This window comes from Peromyscus eremicus, chromosome 11 (genome assembly GCF_949786415.1).
Source record: "Peromyscus eremicus chromosome 11, PerEre_H2_v1, whole genome shotgun sequence".
Lineage (NCBI taxonomy): Eukaryota > Metazoa > Chordata > Mammalia > Rodentia > Cricetidae > Peromyscus > Peromyscus eremicus.
This window is the reverse complement of record NC_081427.1, coordinates 13,197,138-13,223,015: the sequence shown is the minus strand read 5'-3', so window position 1 is coordinate 13,223,015 and position 25,878 is coordinate 13,197,138. Positions and strand designations below refer to the sequence as shown.

Genomic DNA, 25,878 nt, shown 5'->3' with positions numbered 1-25,878 from the left:
TGCTATAAGGATGGAGATCCACAAGCCACACAAGCCACACAGCGGGGCATTGCCACAGGATGTGACCCTCCACCCTCTGAGGCATCTGAAAAATTTACAAACCCAGGATGCATACTGCAGGAGAGAGGGACTGAAGGATTCAAGGAGGGGGGAAAACAGTGGGATGACAAAGGTTCTAGAGGCTTCTGTTTGAAGGCAAGGGATGCAGAGTCCCCTGAGGGGGAAAGGGCTGGGATCCCCCAAACAACAGTAGAGTAAAAAGCAGTTAGAGCATCAGTCCCCAGGAGCCCTTTCCCGCGCGCCTCTGTTCAATGGGTTCTTGCACCACGGGGATACCTACCTCTCCCTCGTCCCAACTCCCACGCGGCGGGGCTCCTCTTGGCCCATCGCGCCCCCACCCGGCCAGTGCCACGGAATTCCCCCCTCAGACCCACCCAGTAACGGTTTTTGGATCAGCAGCTTCCGACCCCTCCCCCTTTCCCTAGCTCACGGGAGCCGCAGTGCCGCGCGCTTCTGAGAGGGGCAATCCGCCCCGGAACCGACGTGAGCGGCCCGGGGCGGGGTTGGTGGAAGCGGCCCAGGGATCCCCCAGTTCCAGTCGGGTCCTCTTCTGCACCCACACCTCCCTCTCACGCACGACTCGTCCCCCCCACCCCCGGCCCCCTCCTCCTCTCCCAGTCCCACGCCTGCTCCCTCCCAGCCTCCCTGCGCATCTCCGCGCTCCCTCCCTCCCTCCCTCCCCCCACCCACCCCTTCGCGCGCCTGGCACGCGCAGCCGAACTCTGCGCCGCCTCCATCAGAGCCGAGCCGGCGGCTCAGCCGAACAGCCGCTTCTGCCGCCGCCGCGCCGGTCCTCCGCGTCCCCTCCCGGTCCCGCCCTCCCAGTCCTGGTGCCCGGGTGCCCCTTCCAGCCCTCCTCCCTCCTCCCTCTCCAGCCTCCCCTAGTGCTCTTCTCTGGCTGCAGTCCGCGCCCGGCCCGCCACCGGGCGGGCAGGAGGGCGGCGGCGGTTCCACCATGAGCAACGAGGGCAGCAATCGGTGTAGCCGGGTGGACAGCCGCGAAGCCGAGCCTCCCCTGCCCCCGCCGCCTCCGCCCCCGCCGCCGGGAGAGCCGGCCCTGGTCCCCACCTCCCCACGCTACCGGCCGCCTCTGCCCGCTCCTCCGGAGCGCACCGCGGGGTCGGGCGAGCCGCCGGTAGAGGTGGCCCTAAGACGCAAGGGTGCGGAGGAGCCGCTGCCGCCGTCTCTGTTGCCCCGCGACCAGGAGGTGTCAGCGGCCGGCGACTCTTGCGAAGGTCCGAGGCGCCTTCCTGAGGTGGCGCTCCCCGAGGCAGCGGCGGAGAAAGGCGGCCCGGGGGAGCCCGAGGCCGGTGCGTGCGGGGAGGGCGAGCGGCGGGGCACGGGAGATCAGCCCGAGACACGCTCCGTGTGCAGCAGCCGCAGCAGCAGCAGCGGCGACCAGCGCTCGGGGCATCAGCACCAGCACCATCAGCCCATTTGCAAGATCTGCTTCCAGGGCGCCGAGCAGGTAAGGCCAGAGGGAGCCCAGGTCTGCAGGCGGTGAGCCTTTTCAGCACCGCGGACAGCGCACGCCTCGTAGCTGTGCTTTCCACTCCAGTCCGCTTTCTGGGAAGGCAGATAAAGTGTCCTGATGGCAGATACAGAAGTAAATTTAACCGACACTTTTTCCCTCTACCTGATTTTGCAATCGGTTACGCCTCAGGTGCTATAATGGTAACACCATCAAGCGTTTCTTGTGAATTACTCAAAGCGTTTTAGTTTATAAGTAGAGTCAAATCTATAGGATGCAAAGGTGAAGTCTCTTTTCTATTAATGTATCCAGAAAGCGTAGTCTCAGACTACAAATAGGGGGTATGGGGGGGGGGGGAGGGTAAGTCGTGCTACAATACTAAAAGGATATATTTCCTTTATTGCAAATTATTAATGCAAAAGGCACTACAGTTCTGCAAAAGGAAGTACATTAAAAAAAGAAAGGCTATTTTAGCCAATTGATGTGCTTGATGTTTTGTTAGAAACACATTTCAAAAATTACAAGCACCATTAGAGGCATATGAAAACTTTCATGAGAAGCATCATGCTGGGGGGGGGGGAAGATAATGCATCGCCCTTCCAAAGTGTGTGAAAACACTGGGTTTAATGTCTTTAAAAGTAAGGAAGTTGCATAAGAATATGCAGGCTTTCAGAAACATAGTGCCCCGAGTCAATATTTATGATGCTGCATTTAGAAAAAGTAAAAGCATAATGATACTATGAGTTGCTTTCCGCCATGCATTTCTTCTTCAGCAATGATTAAGAATAACTGCAGAGGAAATGCATCTGACCATCCACTTAAAAGTTATTAAAGAGATTTAATAGTAGAGCTTTCTCCCAAGGGTATTGGGGGCTATGTCTTGCAGACATTTTGCATGTCAGAGGAACATTTATGTCATAACTCTAAGCACTATCTTGGAAATAGTTTTTTTTTTTAAGACTTTAATATCATTCCCATCAGACATATAAAAATTTAATTTGGTTTTCTGGGATAGAGCTTGATGCTTGTATCTTTCTGGCTAAATCGTTTAGAAGGGGAAGAAGGAGAGCTTAGGGTTTGTAAGTGGAGGCAGAAACAGGACTATTCACAGCGAGCCGTTTTCTTTTCAGGGTGAGTTGTTAAATCCCTGCCGATGCGACGGTTCTGTTCGGTATACCCATCAGCTGTGTCTGCTAAAGTGGATCAGCGAGAGAGGTTCCTGGACGTGCGAACTGTGCTGCTATCGGTACCACGTCACGGCCATTAAGATGAAGCAGCCTTGCCAGGTAGACACGGCGCTTACTCTTCCAGGAATAATTTTGTTAACACGGGTACACTTGACTTTCATTTTTGCCTAAGCGATCCCCTTAATGCTACTTAGGCACATTTAATGCGAGTTGAAGTGAGCCCACCATTTAGAATTTGTAGGCTGTGCCATGACGTTTTATCTGAGAAATCCAAAGGATGTTTTAACTAAATGATTTCCTTGATAATTTGTTGTTTACTGATCAAATGATAGCCAGCTCCATTTCTTAAGGACTAAGTTGATAACATGTCACAGAATCTACTTAATCTGTTTTGTTGATTAGAGATGCTATACAGTATGTTTAGCAAGCATTTTTACATTTATTTAAACTATGCTGAGCTCATTTTATGGAAAATAGATGCAAATGAAGTGGCTACTTACCAGTGCAGAAACTTCCAGTTGAACCTGTCAGCTCAACTCTTGAGTATTCTTCCTCCTTAAGCTTCTGTTCCACATGAGTTCAATTCCGTCCGTATTAATTCTTGGTGGCATTCAGTTACCAAGTGGATGCAGGCATGTCCCTGCAGCTGCTCTTAACAATGCTGCTGAAGTTGTACATAGCTTCAAACTTTTGTGTAAAAGCACACAGTGATGCAATATCATAGGCAGGCAAATGCCCCCCTCCCCAATAGGCTTCTTTCTCCCCATCCCCTGATTTTTCTTGGTGGAAATGACTCAAGTTCAGAATATTAAGAATGATATTTTAGAGCAAAGTGAGGAACTGTGTAGCAGAGATCTGGCAGTAAATTCAGCAGTGAGCTATTCACCAGACATGAAAGAGGCAATGGGAAAGTGTGGAGGGCAACATGATTGAACCTAGTGGCCCTTGTTTGTATCTAAATTATCAGATCCAATTTACATTGAGCTATATAACGTGCATGGCACTGTAGTGTTTCTGAAGAAACCTAGAATGTGAATTATTATTTTATTACTAAATAATGTATTTATCATTATTATTTAATAATTTAAATTTCTTAGTATTTAATTGGTACCCTATTTATTATTGTAGTTAATTTGCATCTCTGAGAGTTGCATTTAAGTTATGATTAGCAATCATGAAATGAAAAAGGGAATTTCTCCACCTCAAGCTTACAAGTTACTTGAAAAGGGGAAGCTAATGAGAAGCATGGCCACATTGCAGTCAGGCACAGACCTGACACCTTCTCCAGAACTTCTGACTGTGTTAATCGATCTAGTTATGCTGCCGTGTCCAAAGGTCATGGCACGGTTGACATTGTTGTGTCTATGATGAGTAGAATGCATGAGAGGTAAGAGACAGGAGTCTTGTCCTCAGTAGTGAGCCTAGTGAGAAGATGAGTGGAGCTACAGCGTGATGCCAGAAATTTCAAAAATTTAATTGAGAGCTACTATATGTTCATTGCTTTTGAACACCAATTTTGCAGTAAATAGAAATAGGCTCTTTATGAACACTGAGCAGACGTAAAAGTCTAGGGCAAATAATACTATTTATAGTCATTATAATCCTAGAGCAAAAGGAATTCATGTATTTTGCTCATTAAAAATACCGTAATTACTTTAACAAAAGCAATTCCCCAAACACTTTCCCCTCAAAAAATCAAAATCCCCCAAGTTAACCCAACATTACTATTGTATTTAAGATTAGTTGTGTTAATATATATATTATATATATATTATATATATGCACATATATTGAGCAGGAATATATACATACACACACATATGATCTGTGACATTATCTCATTATGACACTGAGATGGAAAGTAATGTTTAGAAAAAGGTTCATATGAATGCTCTGCTAGTATGTTGTTGTATCATGCATAGATGAAAGAACTTCGTAAGACTACACTCAATACATATAAAGCTTGGAGCTCATTTTTTAAGGTGCTAGGGATTGAACTAGGTCCCTCACACATATGAAGCAAATATTCTACCACTGGGCTGTATTCCAAGTCCAAGCTTGCTACCCTTACGTAACTGGAGTTGGTCATGAAGCCCCAAACAATGGATTTTTAATGCCCAGATGAAGAGTTTGGTTCCCAGCTTGATAATTTCATTATGGATGATCCACAACCTGAGCATTCACTCTGACTCTTAATGTGAGGGCCATGGGAGTTATCAGTCATTACTTCCGTGTTCCTATGGCCTGATATAAAGTCACCTCCCCCTGGGCAGAACCAAACAGGAGGCATGTGCACGGCTCTTCATTTCCATGCCTGTCTCTCTGTTTCCTAAGCATGGGGTCACCTCATAGCTATGAGCAGGCAGTTCACTGGACTAGAACAGAACAGGGAATAAACAATAATATTGAGCAGGAGTATTTACTGAGCAGTTAGTCTGTGGCAGCCACTGTTCAGAATGCCTTACACACACAATACTGATATTTAGTCTTTGTAACATATTAGTAATCTGAGCGATATGTTATCTCTACATTACACAATGTGAAACTGGAACATAGCCAGTCTCTCCTAAGGATATATCAGCATTCTAACTCAGTCAACCTGACTTCAGGGTCTGTGGTCTTAACCACTGTGTTAGAAGTTCTTCTCTTCTCTGGAAAGTTCTGATAGCCTGCTTGATATTTCAGGGTCTTTCATGAGTGAGACTTGAGGCAAGTGGGAGCTGGTGTTAACTCAGATCTCTAAGAAGGATTAGAAAGTCTTTTGTTGTATAACAAGCTTCCTAAATTCTTAGTGGTTAAACAGCCACTATAACTTATCTCACTAGAGTCTGCGTGTTGACTGAGGTCAGCTAGGGAGCTTTGTTCCATACATGGAATTACCTGGAACTATAATCCAGAGGTTTGGCCTTGTCAGAGCATCCTGGATGGCTTGCCCCTTTGACTTGTTTTTGGTACTGGCTGTTGACTGGGGTTCAGTCTGGAGATACTTACTGGTACCCCAGTTCTCTTCCCACATCCTGTGCTTCCAGCACTGTGGTGTCTGGGTCTTAGGAGGATGCAAGTGAGCATTACAAATCTATTAAGGCTCAACCTTGGAAGTGACTTGATTTCACATCTGCTGTGTTCTCTATCTAAAGCAAATTTAGTCTGGCTCTGATTCAAGAGAAGGGCAAACTGACTCTACTTCTGGAGTCAGACCTTTTTTAAAGAGAGACCATCTCTGCAGGAAAAAGTGTCTAGCGTGACTAGCCTTCCCATCCAGATCTCTCAATTTGATCTTTACCAGATCCATGTGGACCAGTAGGCATCGTTATAACTTCCCTACTGGGGGCTCTGAGCTGAAGGAGGCTATCAGTGCATGGAAGTTTGACTTGCCCCTTGGTGTTTGATGTGTTTGATCATGCGCTTTCCAGGAATGTTTGTTACCATCATGTCATCATGTTCATATTTTTTCATTGAGGAGACAGGGACAGTGATGGTCAGGAAACAGGCATGTGTGAACAAAACATGCCACAGAGTGCCTAACACTTTAGTTTCACTCACTTTTTTTTTTCTCATCAAGATTCAAATTCTCCCACTTGCTTGACTTATGTTTTAGTTATGCTCAGTGGTAGAATCTAGGAGAAATCGAGCAGACACATTTACACCTTAATTGTTGCGTCATTAGCAGTAGGAGTTAATTAAGACATTTGAGGTGATTAAAATGCATTTACCTTCCTCCCTACTTACAGAATTTATTTATTAATACATCCAAGATGATACATTAATGGTATTTTAAGAGTTAAAGCTAATTCTGTTTTGAATCACATAATTAAGTTTGAGAATTGAGATGCATGAGCATATAAGATCACATTTACTTCAAGATGTTGGTGACATTATAAACTGATGAAGCCATGTTGTAGCTTATGAATGCTGTTGATAATATAACTCTTTGAGGGGAAAACATTTACTAGGTTATATGCTGGGTGGGACACTTTAACCTTGAAGTAAAACTCAGACTGCAGTGCCTCCAGATAGAAAAAGTTACATACACAAGAAGCCCTAACAATAATATTATGTACATGTGAGATAACTTATATTTAATAGTCTTTACCTTTATTTGCTTAGTATGTGTGTGCATTTGTGGTATGTGTGTGTGTGTTTGTGTGTGTGTGTGTGTGTGTGTGTGTGTGTATGTGTGTACACACATGCATGTGCATATATGCCATGCCATTCTTGTGGAGGTCAGAGGACAGACCACTTACGCCAGTTGGTTCTCTTCTTCTGCCATGTGAATTTTGAAGATCAAACTTGAGTCACCAGGCTTGGTAGCAGGTGCCTTTTCCCTCTGAGCCATTTCTCTAGGAATGACTTATCTTTCAAAGGGAGATCATGATGAAACCTATTCCATATGTTATTTTGCACATTAACTTCATAAACATACATGGCATGCTTAGAATGGCTGCGATTTCTCCTTGTCCGTCATCATTGTTACTTGTTCAACCTGCTAAGAGATAGAGGTTTAGGTCCCCTCTGATAAGAGGTGATTCCTGTTACCCCTCTATTGTCACTAAATTGTTACTGCCCTCTTTCCATATTACTCTTTAAGTTTTATTTTTAACTAATTAATAATAATTGTATAAGCTTACAGGGTACAAAGAGATGTTCCAGTGCATGGATACATTGTAGAATGATTAAATATGATGAATTCATGTATTCACCACATCAGATATTTAACATTTTTTTTGTGGTCAGATTATCTAAAACATGGTATTTTAGCTCTTTTGAAATACAGGTAACATTGTTGTTAACAACATGGGGAACCAGAATTTGCTCCCTGCATCTAGCTGCAATTTTATACTCGGTGACCACATTTTTCTCTTTCCCATACTCCAACCCCATCTCATCTTTTGATAATTGCCATTCTACTGGCAAAAAATCAATATTTTGTGCATTCCACACACAAGTGAAGTCATATGGTATTTATGACCCAATTCCAGGCTTATTCCACTTAACATGAAACTCTTAAGCTTCACCCATATTATGGCAAGTGACAGAGATTCTTTTTGTTACTTTTGCTTTGTGTAAGACTAAATAGTCTTCTTTTGTATATACACATCATAATCCATCGGCATTCAGATTGCTCTGTAACCAGGTGAGTGTGAATTCCACAGTTTGTTTTATTTTTCCAACATTGATCTTCACCTAGGTTTTTACTTGTTTCTAACTGAACCCATTATTATAAATTATTAATAAATCAGTATTTTTGAAAGCACTGAGATATACTGATCTCAGTGTTGCAAACATACTTACAGTTCAAATGTCCCTCCCCATGAGTCTAATTTACATCCATCTTGAGTCTTCTTGTATTTAAAAATCTGAAAATTGGAGACTTTTAAATGTAGTTATTTTCCAGGATAGGTTTATTCAAAGTCAGAGAGCCATTGTTAATTTGTAGTTTGGAATGGCCACCATCAGGTGAATTGCATGTGGCCAGTCAGTGGGAAGCTAGGGAGCCTTAGAGGTTGTTGGAGGGTAATGACACAGGGTGGTTTGGCAGAGCATCACAAAGCAGCAGATCAACAGGGAAATAGACACCCATGCCCCACAATTTCCTTACTCCTCTGCCATTACTGGAACAGAGGAAAAGATGAATGTTGTCTACTTGGTCTGTCTACCTAGGGAAGGACTGAGGCTTGCATGCTGGCCAGCTACCTTTTAAGGCAATAGTACCCTGACCATTTTCACTCATAATGATCAACATGTCCACATGTGTGCAACCTTGTCTCAATTTGACTTTTTAATCTATCTGTTGCTCCTGTTGACATTTTCATGGGTTCAGTAGCAGATGAGGGGCAGAGGCAAAGCTTTTCATGATCATTCCCAATGTCAAAAAGACGGTGTTCAGACATATATTTCAGATGTATATGCTGGCATAAGTTGTAGGCAACTAAAAATGCCAAGACAAACAGGGAACACCTCACAAGAAACTTTCTTTACCTTAGAAATTGGTTTGGTTTCACTTATTTGCTAATTCTCAAGACATGTGAATCTGTATTTCATTCAGTAGACAAGATTGATGATTCTCTGCTGAATGAAATATGTAGATGAGCTTTGTGTACTACTATAGCTGTCATGTTTACTGTACAGAACTGTGTATTGTTGATTCTCCAATTGTCCCAAAGCCAGATGGCTCTGAGACAGGAAAAGGGGAGGGGAGGTAGGAGGGAGCATTTGGGACTTCATGTGTTCTGGTGCTTTTAAAAACCTGTACATGGAGGGGGCTGGGAGACAATGTGGATTATGTAGATGATACCTTCCAGAAATTTCTCCTTCACATACATCTGCTTTTCCATATTTTATAGATGTTTTAAAGTGTATCTTCCCTTTCTTTTGATACGTTTTCTCCTCTTTGCTGTCTGTGCTGTTCACTTAGCTGCCTCTTCTAGAAAGGATCTACAGTATAAATGTAGGTGGATCTATCCCTCAAAGCAAGTTAGGGTAGCATAGAATATTTGATTAGAGGACTACAAACAGCTCCAACATGTCTTCACTTGATACCTGGTTATTTAAATCAGAGGGCCAGAATAGAAAGTTAATTAAACTCCTAGGAGCATCATGGCTACCACCCTAGCTTGGAAGCAGCTGCAGATTCCACATAGATGAAGAGATATGATTGTATTCCAGGGGAATTGCACTTAGCAACACTGGAGCTTTAATTTCACTTAATCATAATGTTTCAAGGAATGGTACTCCTTTGAGTTTTCCCCTCCTTTCATTTTAAAATGTAAAAATTGCAGCATATACAAAAAACAGTTACAGAACTTCGTCTGCTCCATGGTGGTCAGCAGTAGTTCCAACAATGGAAGGCAGACTTGGGTATCTCTTAGAGAATCACATGGGCAACATGTTTTTAGTTTTAATGTTTGCAACTTTAAGAAAAATCATGAGTTTACATCATTTAGAAGATGTTGACATTTCTGCTTCATAAAAGTATTAAATACTGACTATTGCTAAATATTCAACCCATTATTCCTTTCAAATAGTTTCTTAGTTGTTTCAGACCACAGAGATGGTTTCAGTATCCCCAGAAATGGAAGACAGGGCCACAGAAGCCCTCAGTATCCTTGGAGAAAGTCATCCTCTCATCTCAGTGAGTCCTGGCACACATCTGGAGAGTGCTAGTGGGCCCATCCAGACACAGATCTGTCCAGCATCTGCCACTCACCAGGTGTCCATAGTTCCTTCTGAATGTCCTGATATTGAAATCCTCTACTTTGCTTAGGGTTTTTAGACCTGGATTTCTAATGGGGCATGCATAATCTTGAGTGAAACAAGTTTTAGAACAAATCACAGAATAAAGCACAATATTGCTTGAGATTAAATATCTTTTTGGTCACTTTGTGAGCATTCAGTGAATAATGGTGATAGGAATGAATGAGTGAGTGTGTGAATACATGAGTGAGCATTTTAGCAAAGCTCTAGAATTATAGCTGTTCTGTTACTTCTGCAGTGAGACTTTGTCTTAAGGAATTAAAATTGCTTTCATCACCTGAGTGCGGGTTGATTTTCTGTTTGCTGGCTGTTCGTTTCCCATCTGTCTTCTTAAATCTGCTAGCAGTGAGATTCAGAATATACCTGGACCAATGTTTTCAGTTTTTTAGACTGCAACAAAAAGCCTCAAAAGCAATAAAAAGATCTGTTTTTTAAAACCCAGATTTAGAAAAACAAGAGATCAAAAACAGCTTCCAGTGAGATGTATCCACTCTTTAAAAAACATAAAATGTCATGAAAAAAGATTCAGTGAAAATGGAATTGCTATGTATGACACACTTGCTTTCTTGAGATTGTCACTGGTTGAAGGGTTTCCCATACCATTTGCTCAGGGAATTTGAATAAGTTGTTGGAAATTTCACTATGTGCTCATGGCTGTAGATGACCTGCTAAGAGAGTCTACTGGATATACATTTTTGCTATGAAATCTGCCACCTGACAGAAAAACAAGGCTACATTTTTTTTTTTTTGATGCGTGGTTTGTACCATTGCAACGTAAGTTCAAAGATGATTTTTGAGTGCTGGGTACACTACTTCAGCAAAGGGGAATATAGCAATGGGCAGACTGTTTCCTCCTTGCTCATTTCCTGCTTTACCATGTGTGTGGCTTTGCTGTGCTGTGACTAAAGGGATCAGGACAAAGGAAACTCAGCTTCCTTCTATTCTTGGACCTTCTGAGAGTGGAGAGGATGACTCGGAGGACAAACTGGGAGTGCATCGGACCATTCAGAATGGCAGAGAGTGGCCTGATGAGCAGATAATCACTACAATTACAAGGAAATGCATGGCCAGCTCAGAGGACTCTGCTGAGAACAACTGTATTGTGGTTTGTACTTTCTGTATCCTTGGATATTTCACGGCTTGTCCCCTGTGAGTGTAACTCATAATTCAACAGCTGTTTCATGTGATTTATGCAAATGAAGTTTGATATCAGTAAAGGTGGACTGCAAACTGTTGTGTGGGAGGATGTGAAGAAAACCTAGAAGCACTGAGTACAGGCAAAGGCAAGTAGGGGCTTATTAAAGAGACATTTCTCATTCCATCCCTCCCTTCAGTTTGCCATGCTGTGCAAACTCACATTGAATCTCCTACTCTGTTTCTATTTTTATCTCAAGTTAGTTCATTTTGACTGGTGACACATGGACAATATATTCTAATCGGAATAATGGAGGCTCTTTCCTTAATGTGCCTTTTGTCTTGCTTCTCCTTTTAGCCTGCTGATTATATGCAAGTGGCCAAGAGCTTAATTTGGGATGGGCTCCTCAACTGTCTAGCTCTTATTCCAGGAGGTCTCTGGGTACTCCTTTGCTATATATGGCCTTGCAGTTGTGCCAAATGGCATCTTCCTCCTCAATAACCATCATGACACTGAGCTACAAAATAGTTCAGATGAATAGGGAACTATTTCAAGGTACTTACACAAGCTCAATGTGGTTTGTTGAAAATAATTTAGAAAAGGGTAGCATCTTCCACAAGTATCAGGGGACTTTATCTTATTGTGAAGAACATTTCAAAAGCTACTCTGTTAAACTTCTCTGTGTTACATTTGCAGATTTTTACATGAATATGCATTTTAATGGCCTATTAGTTTTTTTTTTTAAATAAAGTATGTGAAATCTTATGTTTGACTATAAAAGAGGACAGGGTCTCTTTTTCCCCTCCAGTATTTGTTTTATCACTGGCCCATCTCTTCCTTGACTTTCTGAGCATCATCTTTCTATCATTTTTTTTGTGGGGAGAATAGGTGGGAAATTTCCAGCAAATATTCTAATCCCTTGGCAAGAGTGCACAAGGAAGAGAGATGGTGGCCTTTGCCTGTATAGTGCTTCCCAAGACCGATAATGGCCAGCCTCAGACCCAGAGCTTCTTCAAGCCTCCTGATATATCATTGTTCTTTCTTTCATGGCAGTCATTTGGAAATAGTGTGGTCGCTCCTGTGGGTTTCATGTTAGATCTAGACAACGTGAGTAGTTTAAAGAAGTAAAAACAAAACCCAACACAGGAAATGCTAGGCTAGCTAACAAGATTGCAAGGAATGTGTCTGAAATTTGTTGGGTAGCTTTGGGCTATGTGGTCTTCTGGCTATGGAGTACAAAACACATAGATTCTGAAACATTTCTGAGTGATTTGCAAGGAAGAGTGACGACTACCCTTTTCTTCTATAAATCTCCTCCTCTGACCTGCTACTGATGAGGCTAATGTCCATTACAGAAAAAGACTTATAAAATAATCATGCCCCCTTGTTTGAGATATGATTAAGTTCCATTCTTGGAATCTGCAAGGAGAAAAATACCATCTATCTCTCAAGTTGCCTATATGGAAATTCCACCATCAAGTCACCATGAGTGATGCAGATTATTAACGTGACAGAGCATGGCGATAGTTTGGGGATAGATTGTGAAGATTAATAATGTCAACTTGATGAAATTGAGAGTCAACTAGGAGACAATCCTGTGGGCATGCCTGTGAAGTATTATGTAGCTAAAAGTTTTCCTGGTCCTGCCCGGCTCCCGCGGCCCTGTGGTTCTGCAGCTGCTCAGACCCAAATGAACAATGCAGAGGGTTATACTATTTTTAAATGATGGCCATGGCAGGCTTCTTGTTAGCTAGCTCACATACCTTAAATTAACCCATTTTTATAAATCTATAGTTTGCCACGTGGCTTGTGGCTCACTGGTACCTTTACATCTTGCTTCTCTTGGTGGCAGCTAGCAGCTTCTCTTCTCTCTGTCTGTCTCATTCCTCCTTCTCTAGTTAGAATGTCCCGCCTAACCTTATTCTGCCTCACCATTGGCCAAACAGCTTTATTTATCAACCAATCAAAGCAATACATATTCACAGCATACAGAATGACATCCCCATCATTTCCCCTTTTCTTCCTATTCAAAAGGAAGGTTTTAATTTTAACATAGTAAAATTACATATAATGGAACAGTTATCAAGCAAAAATTACAGCTACAACATCTAGTCTATTTGTATTTGGCAAAATTAAAGAAAATATTTTATCATCTATCTTATATTTGTGAGTCTAAAGTTTCATATCTAATTTATCTTTTATCATGACTAAGGAAAACTATAATAACTATCTAGTCTTCCACTACATCAAAGACCTCAGAAGAATATAATATTACTTAAGTAAATAGGAAGAGCATTGTAAGCAACTTCCAAAAATCTATAATGACAGAGACAGCTGCCTGCCTGGACAGTCACCTAAAGTTCCTCTGCAATGTTGGAGCATCCATCTTCAGCCCATAGGCCTAGTCTCTCAGTCATTTCTTTCTTGGTGTCCTATAGAATGTCTGACAGGCTTTTTTCTGTGAAGCAGGAACATGAAGGACCATCTCTCCTTGCGAAGTTCAGTGGTCACCTTGCCATTGGTCCTGCATGTCCAGTTGATACAACATTTTGTCAAGCTGTCCAGGCAAGAACAGTTTCTTGCCCAAATGGCTATTTTTGCCAAGAAGAAGATAATTCCATATGGAGTGTCTTCAATGCCCATTTTTCTCTTTGAAGTAAATCAGTGCTGCCAGGAGCAGATGTGCCTCACTGTCCAGAAAGTCTATGTTTTTGAAACATTTTAGATGTTATATTCTGTAGGTTTTTGAAGTGTTTGAAGATAACCAACCTAATTGAATTATATCTACATATACCTAGAAAACTTAACATGACTATAAGTTTGACTATCATAGAAGACTAATTATTGATCTGTATTTCTTAATTGTAATGGACAATTTAAATGAGTTACATAAACATAATACCTTAAACGAGAGCAGAAATATATATGTAGCATAACAAAATTAACTCTAAATTTGTATCAATAAACTAAAATCCATAGCAATGTAAAACATTTTTAAACAAGTTGCTCTTAAAAAGTAGACTTATTAATCTACCCTTTTATTCTGTCCTATCTATACTATCCCCTTTTCTTCTTTAGAAAGAGATTGCATTTATAATCAACTCACTTTAAATAACAATAAACATTTATAAACAATATTTTGGGAATTTGGGCGTAGCTTCTCATACTACTTCCTTCTGGATGAGGGTGCTGGCAATCTAAAAAGGATCCTGAGAAAATTAAGAATTATGGTCAAGTCCTGACTAGAATAGTCTGTGATGCTATATTTTCTGAGCCAGTTGCCTTGAAGCTGTTTTTGGATATTGGATCATGTGGGCATCTCAGGGGGCCTTCTTTGATCAAACCATATTAGCCTAGAAGCAATCCATAGGTTCTCATCTTCTGTGGAAACAAAAGCAGAACTTTTTTCCAAAGCAACGCATCCTTAGACATAAATTTTGAAATCAAGATGTCTTTAAAATATACATATTGATTTAACTCAGCAGCTTTTATAATCAAATGTCTCTCTGCAGTTAAAAATCCAGACTCTGCATGTGATTTCCATCTTTTTGTGGCTTATTTTTTATATTACCTTTACTTTCTCTTTAAAGACTTTATTTTTAAAAACTTTCTATTTCATTATATAACTGTCTATATTTCTTTTCCTCTCTCTTCCAAGCCTACATATATTTTTACGCACATTGTAAACTGTTTAGGGTTTATTTCATCTGAATCTGTTTTATTGTGAATCTATTGTTTTAAACTGCACCATTACTAGGACTAAAATAGCAGCTTTGGCTGCTGGCTCCACCCACCTCAGCTTTCTAACATGGCAGAATTACATTTACCATCTGCTCTGGGGAAACCATACTCACTGCCAGACTCTGGGAGGCAGTGGGTCTATGTCTCCATCCAGCAGCATGTAGCCCCAAAACCGTTTTTCCCCCTGTATTAGCAAAAGCTAAATCTGTCACACATTGTGCTGTGAGACTTGGAGACGCTGCTGTCTACTGCAGCAGGAATCTGCCATGCTGCACTCAAACCCGAATGCTGCGGCATCTCATGGCCTGCATGAAACATGAAGCAGGAACCTGTTTTTGGCTCAGTTTAGAATTGCTTATTAAGTATTCTCAGGTTTCACATGGAAACTTGAGCCAACCTGTTGAGCACCATTGGTTGCTGGAAGTTTTCCTGTGTCCTGCCCAGTCTGCAGCCAAATAAACACACAGAGGCTTATATTATTTTTAAACTATGGCCATGGCAGGATTCTTTTTAGCTAGCTCTTTTATCTTAAATTAACACATTTCTATAAATCTATACCTTGCCATGTGGCTTGTGGCTTACTGGTACCTTTACATCTTGCTTCTCTTGGTGGCACCTAGCAGTGTCTCTTCTCTCTGTCTCCTTCCTCCCTCTCTAGTTAGAATGTCCTGCCTAAACTTATTCTGCCTCACCATTGGCCAAACAGCTTTATTTGTCAACCAATCAAAGCAACACATTCACAGCATACAGAACGACACCCCCATCAGTATTATCTAGATTAAGTTAGACTCTGCAAATATCTGTGTAAAGGTGCAAAATTGAGGTTGGAGATGTTGGAGATGCCAGGACCATGGGGCCTTCTCTAAAGAAAGTAACAGGCCCTGAGTAATGATGCTTAGGAAAGAGACTATGTGTGCTGCAGGCAACAGCTGGAAGCATGGGGATGCTCAACTCCCTTCAAGCCCAGGTGATTTCAACAGAAGCCCTGGATACTGGATTTGCAGCTGTAGGATTTGGTGTTTCGCTGCTGGGAGCTGGTTTTGCTTTGGTTTGATCTTTGCCTTGCTCCCATTCTTCCCTTTTGGAATGCAGGTGTTAATTCTGTGCCATTGTAAATTGAGGTATACAATTTGTTTTTGATTGTGTAAGAACTCACAGTTAAGATATTATTTGGGTCTCATATATGAGAATTGCTCTTTTATCTCTTAAATAGTGTTGAAAGTCTTAAAGTCTTTGGAGACTTTTGAAGATGTACTAATTACAATTTGCATTATGTGAATCCCATAAGCCTATGGAGACAAGGGGTAGAAAGCTATGGCTTAAAAGTGATGTGCTTGAGCATCAAGTTGATACAAGGTGGAGTAGTGATGGCTAATAATGGTCCATTTAATAGGATTTAGAGCAACATAAGAGACAAGCATTTGGGCATGATTGTGAGGGACTATTGTGATTACGATAGTCTATGGCCATGCCTGTTAGGTTAAGCGAGGTGTGAAGCTCCACCTTACATGTAAGCTGTGGTCCTAGACTGTATAAAATGGAGAAAATCAGCTGAGTAGTACACTTCATCTTTCTCTGATTCCTGACTAATGATGCAGTGTGACCAGCTGCTTCAAGCTCCTGCCACCATGAGTTGCCTACCATGACAGGCAATGCTTGTGCTTAGTGCTAATTGTCAACTTGATAAAGTCTAGAATTACCTGGGAAACGGACCACTGGCACGCCTGCAGGGTATTGTCTTAAGTTAGTTGATGAATGAAGACCTGTCCTAATCACGGACAGGACTACTCTCTGGTCATGGGATTCTGGATTTTATAAAGTGGAGAAAAAAAAACAAGTTGAGCACTAAAAGCTTGCATTCATTACTCTCTACTTTTTAATTATGGATATGATGTGTCCAGATTGTTTGAGCTCCTGCTGCCTTGGCCTTCCTGAGGGACTGTACCCCTAAATTAGGAGCTAGGATAACCTTTTCATTCTTAAATTAATTTTTTTTTTCAGGTATTTTGTCATAGTGGAAAGACAAGCAGCTAATATACATGTGTTTATTTTTGGCCTGCAGGGTGACTTTAGTCATGTCCCAGAGGTAACCACAGAATATTCCATCATTGTTATTTTCTACTATGCACTATATAATCAATATTTTATGATTGATTATTTTTTCATTCATTTATCAATTACTGCTTCAATATAAGCCCTGCCCTAAGCCCTGAAGTTGCCAGGTTTCTTAAAGTCATGAGGCCCTCTGATTCTAGAACTGAGATCATTAATAAGAGAAACAGAAAATAATTATAAGGCCTTGTTAATTATATATTACGTTATTAATTATATGGGATATAAATTGGGTATGATGACTAATTTTATGTGTAGGTGCACTGGACAAATTCTTAGACATTATTCTGGGTGTGTCTGTGAGAATGTTCTGGAGAGACTGACATTTGAATCTGTAGGAGAAGCAAGCAGAATGTCTTTCTGATCTGTTTGGACCTGTCCAATGAATTGAAGTTTTAAGTAGAACAAAAGGGCTGACCATCTCTTGGAAGGAAAAGGAATTCCACCTATCTGTTTCTAGGTCAGGGGATTAATTTTTTTTTTTGTCATTGTATTTGAGCAGAAGTGTCAGCTCTTCCTGGATCTTATTCTATCTGTCTTTCAGGCTGGTAGGCTGTCGATGCATTCTGTCAGTGTTCCTGTTTCTCAGGCCTTCAGCTTCCACCTGGGATATCAGCATCTGCCATGATGAGTCTTTGCTTACTGATTAATTGTCTTAGGACTTTTCAGCCTCAGTCATATGAACTAATTATTTGCCACAGCTCTCTCAACACACACACACACACACACACACACACACACACACACACACACACACGGCATACACACATATACACACAGATATACAGACACACACATATATACACACACGCTATTGGTATTGGTTCTCTGGAGAGCCCCAACAAATCCCCCACATTTTTTCAGGGTTTGCTAAAATAGACCATGGAGTACTTGAGTAGAGTGGACATAGATAGAAATAAATGAACAAGCAAGCAAGCAAACAAACAAACAAATAAACAATAAATAAATGTGAAAGAATAGGCAAATCTCTCAAGAACACTTCAAGTAACTTATGCAATTTCCCTCCCTGAAAGGTAGAACTCTATTCCTTCTACCCTTTGAGTATGGACTATACTCAATTATTTGTTTCTGAAGAACAGAGAAATGCTATGGTAGAAAGGGGAGAAAGGAATGGATTTCTGTTTGTGATGCCTAGCAAACATTGCTTTAGTCATATGATCAAGGTTTAACCCTGTCAGGGAATGATAGCATCCTCAATGATGGGTCGTGTTGATAGCACATCCCCTTAATATGATGTGATGAAACTATTTCACCTCTAAACCCCCATCTCAGTACAGTTATGTAAAACAAGAACACAAGACAAAACAAGCTGGGGAGAAGCCTAAAAGGCGCTGGAGCATGCCTTCTTAAAGCAGAAGGAAAAAGAATGAGGAACATCTGAGACAAGAAAAGACAAAAGGACATGATGACTAAAGAATCCAGGTTGGAGCCTAGACTAGAAAATGGGGACGAAAAAGAGACAGTAAATTATAAAGTATGGAAACTGGTCAACATGCCTCTGGTGTGTTAATGTGGGGGCTGGTTCATCAGCTGTGCTGAGTATGCAATGGCAATCAACAGATTAACAGCAAGACAACTGCATGTGGGCTACAAGTGAACTTTACAACATTTTTGGAAACAAAAGCACTCTAAAATTAAATTTCTTAAGAAAAAGCTTTGTGCCTTTCCTGGAACTCACTTTGTAGACCAGGCTGGCCTCGAACTCACAGAGACCTGCCTGGCTCTGCCTCCCAAGTGCTGGGATTAAAGGCGTGCGCCACCCCCCCACCCCCCCACCCCCCACCCCCCCACCCCCACCTCCCCGGCAATGCTAGTTTTGACAACCATTTGAAGTGCACTCTGAGGGGAGAATGGGAAAACCAGATTCTAACTAGGAAGTAATGGTGTGTTTGAGAGAATGAAAGAAGTCTATATGGCTAGAAGTCTGAGTAAGGAAGAGTTGGTGATGCTATGGAGGTAGCAGGGCTTCGCTACCATGACGAATTCATATTTCATTTGAAGAGCAATGGGAAGGTATTAGAAGGTTTCAGGTAGAAAGCTATCAGTCTCGGGATGCCAAAGGTCTCAGTAACCATGTGTGGATATTTGCATTATATGAGACGTGCTCTAATACTATAGTGGTAACAGGAGATGCCTTTGTTGTTTTGTGGACACACTGCTGAAGAGAAGGAGTGATAGCATGGGTGCTGGTGGAAAACACTGGGGCACAGTGATGTCTGGTACACGATGATTGCATCAAGAGTTTAAAGAAAATAAATCCATTTGAACATGCTTTGGGCTGGATGATAAGACAATGGAATGAAGGTGGTGCTGTTATAATCTTTGCCTTAGTGCCAAGAGGTGTCTATGTCTGTGAGGAAATATGATTGATTAGGGGTTATTGATCTGCATGGTGATAGTGTAGGTATTCCATACTATGCTCCAAATGTACTATTTTACATTAGAGAATCAGAAAATTTGAAGTTCTGACTCTCATATGGTCCAAAGTGTTTTAGACAAGACATTTTGGCCAAATGTAATTCTGTCCTGAGGAGTGTTTTAAATGGACTTGAGAAGAACCTGCACTTTCCTGTTGATCACAGCTATCTGCTGATTTACAGTGTTAGGTATACTTGTTTATGGTGATGTTAAAAGTCTTCCATTTTCTTGTTGATTTCCTTTCTAGTTGAAAGCAGATTCTTGATGTTTCCAATGGTTAGTTTGAATTGTCTGTTCTTTATTCAGCTCCATCCATTTCTCCTTCATTTATTTTAGGGCTCTGGTATTTAGTGCCAATATGTTCTTAAGTGTTATGTCATCCTATATACTGGACATTTTATCATTATAGAATACTCTGTTTCTATGTCTTAATCTATTTTTAGTTCTGTAACAAAATACATTATGTCTAGTAGTTTGAAAAATACTCTCATAATTCTGGAGGGTCATAATATAAGATATAGGCATTTGTAGCTTTGGGGTCTATTGATGGCTAACTCCACTAGAGAGTGTGGATGCTATGTCCTCACACGAAGTTAAGATGAAGAAAGTAAAGCCCACCCCCTCAAGGCCTCTGACAAAGGCCTCAGTTCCAATGATGCCTCTAGCGTCATAAATTATTTCTTTAAATCTCCACCTTGTAGTCGCTACACTGGTGATTAAATTTCCACATATAAATTTCTGAGTGGAGCTATCATTCAAAATACAGAAGTCTATAGTTTTGTCTCAATATTAGTTTTGTTTCATGTCCATCTGTCCACTCTGACTCTACTTTGATTGCACGTTCCCATGATACACATTTCCCCCATTTTTTTCTTTCCATCTACTTGGTCTTTGAATCTAAATTGAATCTTAGGTCTTAGAGAGACCTTATGGTTGGATTATCAAGTGTGGGATTTTGGACTTGTATGAAGTGATTCCTATAACCAAAATTTATAAAAATCAACAAATACTTTGTTATACTCTGATTATAAAGTTATCAATTTAGAGTCTAAGATTCTACACTTAGGTTTCATATGCACTGGATTATGTTTTCTTAAATTACTAATGGACTTTCTGTGAATATGTGTTCACTTATACATTCATACAGTTGTCCTCAGCTATAATTTGTGAGGGAACTGTGTAGGTTTTTTCTCTTCCCATCACCCAGGACTTGGTATGAGAAATGAAGGATTTAGGGATTAACTTTCACTAGTCAATAAATAGACAATACTTATTACTATTTCTGTGTTGGTAATGTCCTCTGTAACTCCGGACTCTCCAGAGGAGGATGCCAAGCTGGCACAACTAGCCATTGTCATTATGCCGTGCCCCTTTAACATTGCCACGTGTCTTTTACAAGGGTTGAGATTACATGAGGATTACTGTAATGTCATTGAAAGAGCATGGACTTTGGTAATATGCAGACAATGTCAGCTCAGCCACTTGCCAAGTTGAGACTATAAATATTCATAGATGGTTAATTATGTTAGACCTTGAAATTACTATTAATGCTGATTTTATAAGGTAGTGATAATAAACAGGTAAAATTCAATTTTGAAATGATTTCTTTTTGGGACATGCAATTTTTTTCTCACTGAAAACACATAGTTTCTAAGATGAATGACTTTGGAGAGTTCAGTCATCTCATTGAATGTACCCTAGAAACTTGGCTATTTGGAGAATGAATGTTGGATGCTCTGATGTTCAACCTAATATAATTGAGATATATTGAAGTGTCTTGAATGACTTGGCCACCGTGAACGACATGCAATGACTTAAAGAGTGGGAAATGACTTTTTTTCTGTTGCTCCTGGATCTGTACAAATTGATATTTGGGCTTCTAGAATCCATTTGGAAATAAATGGGTTTCATTTATCAGTGCAGTGAGATGCTGGACAGCCCATATTGTTTTTGCATCTCTGCCATTGGTAGGGAATGTGGATATAAAAGGTTCTGAAGTGTGAGGATTCCTTCTTCAGAAAACTTTTAATAGCATGGAGACGTTTTGTTTGATCTTATGGTACTTGATTAACACAAATGGGATACTTGTTTTTCCAAATTTGATGGTTCAAGGCATTATTAACCCAACGCTTTCAGCTTTTAGAGTCTACAAGTGTACCTTGGCTATTAACTCTTTTATTGAGAAGAAAAGCAGCAGTCATGTCTTAGGGAATGGGACATTCATTATGGATACCGTCAAGAAGGAGGAATGGTCATTCATAGGAAATTATTCTTCATGAGCCCTTCTCTGGGTTTTGTTGGTTGATTTCCTATTGGAAAGTTTAGTCTGCCTTTTAAAAGTTTAAAATCCTTTCCAAATAAATCAATGGGTCTATAAAATAACTCAGTCTATAAAGGAAGAAACCTCCATGTTGCATCCCTTTCTAGGTCGGTGGCAGATAGACTTCCCTGTGCAACTCTGCCCTCTAGTGTCTCACAGGAACCATGGTCATCGTGTTCTTGGAATTCCTCTGGAGTTGGGCTGAGTTAGGTACGGTAGGGATCTCTGTACTATTCTCATGTTCCTTGGAAATGAACATGACCAAGAATAAATTCATTTAAGGTTTTCATTTTAAAATAAGCATTTACTTAAAATATTTTTAAAAAATCAATGATAAAAAGACATATCATTTATCATTGCTTACTTAATCAGTGTGAATACAATTTTTCTATTAGGCTAGGTTTTAATTTGATCAAAAACATTTTATCTATCTATTTATCATCTATCTATCTATCCATCCATCCATCTTTCTATCTATCTATCTATCATCTATCTATCTATCTATCATCTATCATCTATCTATCTATATCATATAGATATATATTATTCAACCTATTGTTGGGATTAAACTCTTCAGGCATTTTTGGAATAATTTTTAAGGCAATTTAAGACTAGAAAGCATGTGAACTCAAGTGGAGTGTAAGTTCATTTGCATTTATTTTGGGGAGGGCATTCGATTATTATTGTTCATTCTATTTCTGGGCAGGGTATGTTTAAAGAGAAGATAATTATAACACCTAATGGTATCATAATATGTTTGATATACTGAAAATCAAATTGATGAACAAAGGCATAAATTCTTTAAATAATGTAATTATCTGGTTTCACATGTATAAAAGCAACTACTAACCAATAATTGGAAAGACTTTATCATTTAAAAGAGAAACTGATCACATCTTAGCTTCTGTTATTACATTTTCAAAGAAAACATTTTACTTTGCTTGGGGCCACATTTCTAAAGAGAATTAGATGAGACACCATTTGAATGATGTAAAGCTTATGAACGATATTTGAAAATGAGGTTTTTCATTACTACTGATTGTTTTACTAATGGCAAACCATCATGCTTGAGGGAGGACTGTTTTCCAGGCAGCTTTAATTCTTAGTTAACAGCCAGCTGAACATAAATTAAACTATAACTATTGAGGTACCGGCCATCCCTGAGGCTCTTTTATGGGGAGAGGATGTGTGAAGAAGCATACTTTCTATGTAGTTGTGAGTCCCTAGCGATGTATCCTGGAAGTAACAAAGAAATCAAAGGAAAAAAGAGGAGAAACATGAATAATTTTATTTTTCTAGGTGAGAAATAAAATTTAACTTTAGAGTTACAATGTATTTTAACAACTCGAGTATTTGGTTTTAGGCAAAAATTGTTTGTCTAAACACATCTAAATTTTACCTTTTCAGATTAATGAAGCCAAAATTGCTCTTGGTTTGAGGCACCAAAAATACGACCTTTTAAGGGCAATATTATTCTCCTTCTTCTTCTTCTTCTTCTTCTTCTTCTTCTTCTTCTTCTTCTTCTTCTTCTTCTTCTTCTTCTTCTTCTTCTTTTAATTATCCTGGCGTGATCAGGTACTGGATAGCCTGGGAATTGAACCTGTCAGTGCTCTTAACTGCTGAGCCATCTCTCTTTCCCAAGGGCAATGCTCTAAGGAATGTGTTTTGTACCTGTCCCCACCGTACTGATTGACTAACTCATGTGTCAAGAAGTATGTGGAAGGATGACAAACGTGAAAGACTCTTGTCTCTGTCAGGGAAATCCACTGCAACTCTGGTTTTCAGGCTTGTTTAGGGGTAGCCGAGGAACTGGAGCTGAGTTTAGGTGTCCAAGTGTTTGTGAGATGACAGTGTGTTCATTACGTCCATTGAACCCATTTCACTCACTTACACAACCTTTTCAAGACAGACCACTGAATTTCAATGCTGTGAACATCTGTTGATGTATTTTTTGTTTATTCATTTAAAATTAATTACTTTACATTGGCAGATAAAGATTACATATGTTTATCTTGTAAAACATGCAGTTTATATATGCATATATAAAATTGTGGGGAGGATAAATCAAACTAACTGACATATATATGCATCATCCTACTTACTTAGTATTTGTTGTATGGCTTGGGCGGTTGGTGAGGCCCCTGGCAGTGGGACCGGGATTTATCCCTAGTGCGTGAACTGGCTTTTTGGAGCCCATTTCCTGTGGAGAGACACTTTGCTCAGCCTTGATGCAGGGGAGAGGGGCTTGGTCCTGCCTCAACTTGATATGCCAGACTTTGTTGGCTCCCCATGGGATGGGGGGTGGGGTGAGGGAGAGCAGGAACAGGGGAGGGAGGGGGAAATGTGTGTAAAATGGTATGTAAAATGAAAAAAAATCCTTTAAATAAAGAAAAAGACAAAAAAGAAAATATTGGTTGCTAGATATTCATCAGAAGGTAAAAAAGAAAAAAAAGCACTTGAACTTAATTCTTCCTAATTGAAAGTTAGCTCCTTTGGCCAACACACCTGGCCTGTGGTGATTACATTCTACTTTCTGCTTCTGAGTTCTGCATCTTCGGATTTCACATAAAGAGATCGTATGGTATTTCTCTCTCTCTCTCTCTCTCTCTCTCTCTCTCTCTCTCTCTCTCTGTGTGTGTGTGTGTGTGTGCACATGCATGCATGTCTGTGGCTTATTTCACTGAACATAATGTCTCTCGGTTCATCTATGTAATAATAAAGAGAAAGTGATTTCTCTTTGTTGATGCAAAGCTGAATAGTATGTCATTGTTAGCTTTTGGCAGCAGATGATTGAGTCAAGAGGAAACTGGGATGGAGCGCTGGAGACTAGGGAGTTTATTGTAAGTGTTATGAGTGCTGTTGACAGACAGAGAGACAGCAACATGGTAAGACAGTTCAGGCCTCAACATCAGAGAGAAGCATTGTGGCAATGTCTCTAAACATATTCAAGCCCATGTGGCAGATGAGGGAGCCTATTTTTATACTTTTTGGAGGATGAAGTTTACATCAAGAGCTGAAGCCAGATTCTCTGAGTCCCAGGCAGATGGGGACAAATGTGACAAACCAAAATCCTTTGATGTAGACTGACTTCCCAGGTGAGTGTGACAGAGGTGGGTCTACTAGTTCAAGATTGAGAGATAGTATCCAATATGGTACCTGGTAGTATCTATGAGATGAGGCTTGCACAGAGGCTGTTTTCTAGCATTACATTCTTCTAGTCATTGTTTATAGATGCCACATTTTCTCTATCTATTCATGTGTAATAGATGGACACAGGTTGATTCCATATTTGGTTGCCATAAATAATGTTACAATGGACTGTGTTAATGCAAGTAGCCCTTGTAGATACCAAGCCAGTTCATTTCTTTTGGAGAATACCCAGTGTTAAGACTCTTGGGCTATGTGGTCATTCTATTTTCTACTTCTGGAGCAGCCTCCATGCATTGATACAGTTGTACCATCCTTCATGACTGTGTGGAGTTGCCTTGCCTCTGTATTCTCCCCACACATAACCTTTAATCTTTTTGATAATAGTCATTTTAACAGGTGTGAAATAATAACTCACTATGGTTTCCTTACATTTCCTTGATGACTAGAAATGTTGAACTTCTTTTGGCGTACTTTTTGGCCATTTCAGAAACGTTGATTTGGGTCTTTTAAAAGCAAGTTTTATTTCCTTGCTATGGCCAAATTTCAGTGTAGTTCTTATTTATCTCTTTGTTTCTGTTGTCTGTGCTTTTAGGGTCTCATGCAAACAAACCAATGCTTATGTAAGCAACTCATAAATTCAGTGGGTCACACACAAAAAGGAGACACGAAAGGAGAAGGGGGGGAGCTTGTTGAGAAGAAGGATGTCACTGGGGGAGGGTAAGGTGAGAGAGGGTGATGGGGTGAAAATGACTAAAATTCTTTGTATACATGTTTGAAATTGTCAGAGAATGAAAAACCCTTTCTGACTGTTGAGTTTGATGCTCCTATGAGAAAGCCATATTTATCCTCTGTGGTACTAAGATAGTTCTTTTTGTGCTTAGCTTCTGACTTTTTAGTATAGAAGCATGCTGCATTACATCTACTAAGATAATCATATTTTTTATTTTCCATTATGTTAATGTGGTGTGCCATATTTATACTCTGCATACAGTTGAACTTTTCTCACATT

The 25,878-nt window shown here is 40.3% G+C and overlaps 1 protein-coding gene across 2 annotated transcripts in view; it reads left to right on the top strand.

Annotated features, from left to right (window-relative positions):
• Positions 1-752: 752 nt before the first annotated feature.
• The window catches only part of Marchf11 (membrane associated ring-CH-type finger 11), a 106,108-nt gene continuing 80,982 nt past the window's right edge, over positions 753-25,878 (top strand). The window contains exons 1-2 of one of the 2 annotated variants that reach the window (XM_059276206.1): positions 753-1,528; positions 2,662-2,817. In XM_059276206.1, coding sequence (XP_059132189.1) covers positions 1,016-1,528; positions 2,662-2,817 — 669 coding nt within the window. In that variant the 5' untranslated portion in view covers positions 753-1,015. The remainder of the gene's footprint in view (positions 1,529-2,661; positions 2,818-25,878) is intronic. The other variant, XM_059276205.1, reaches the window with a different exon arrangement.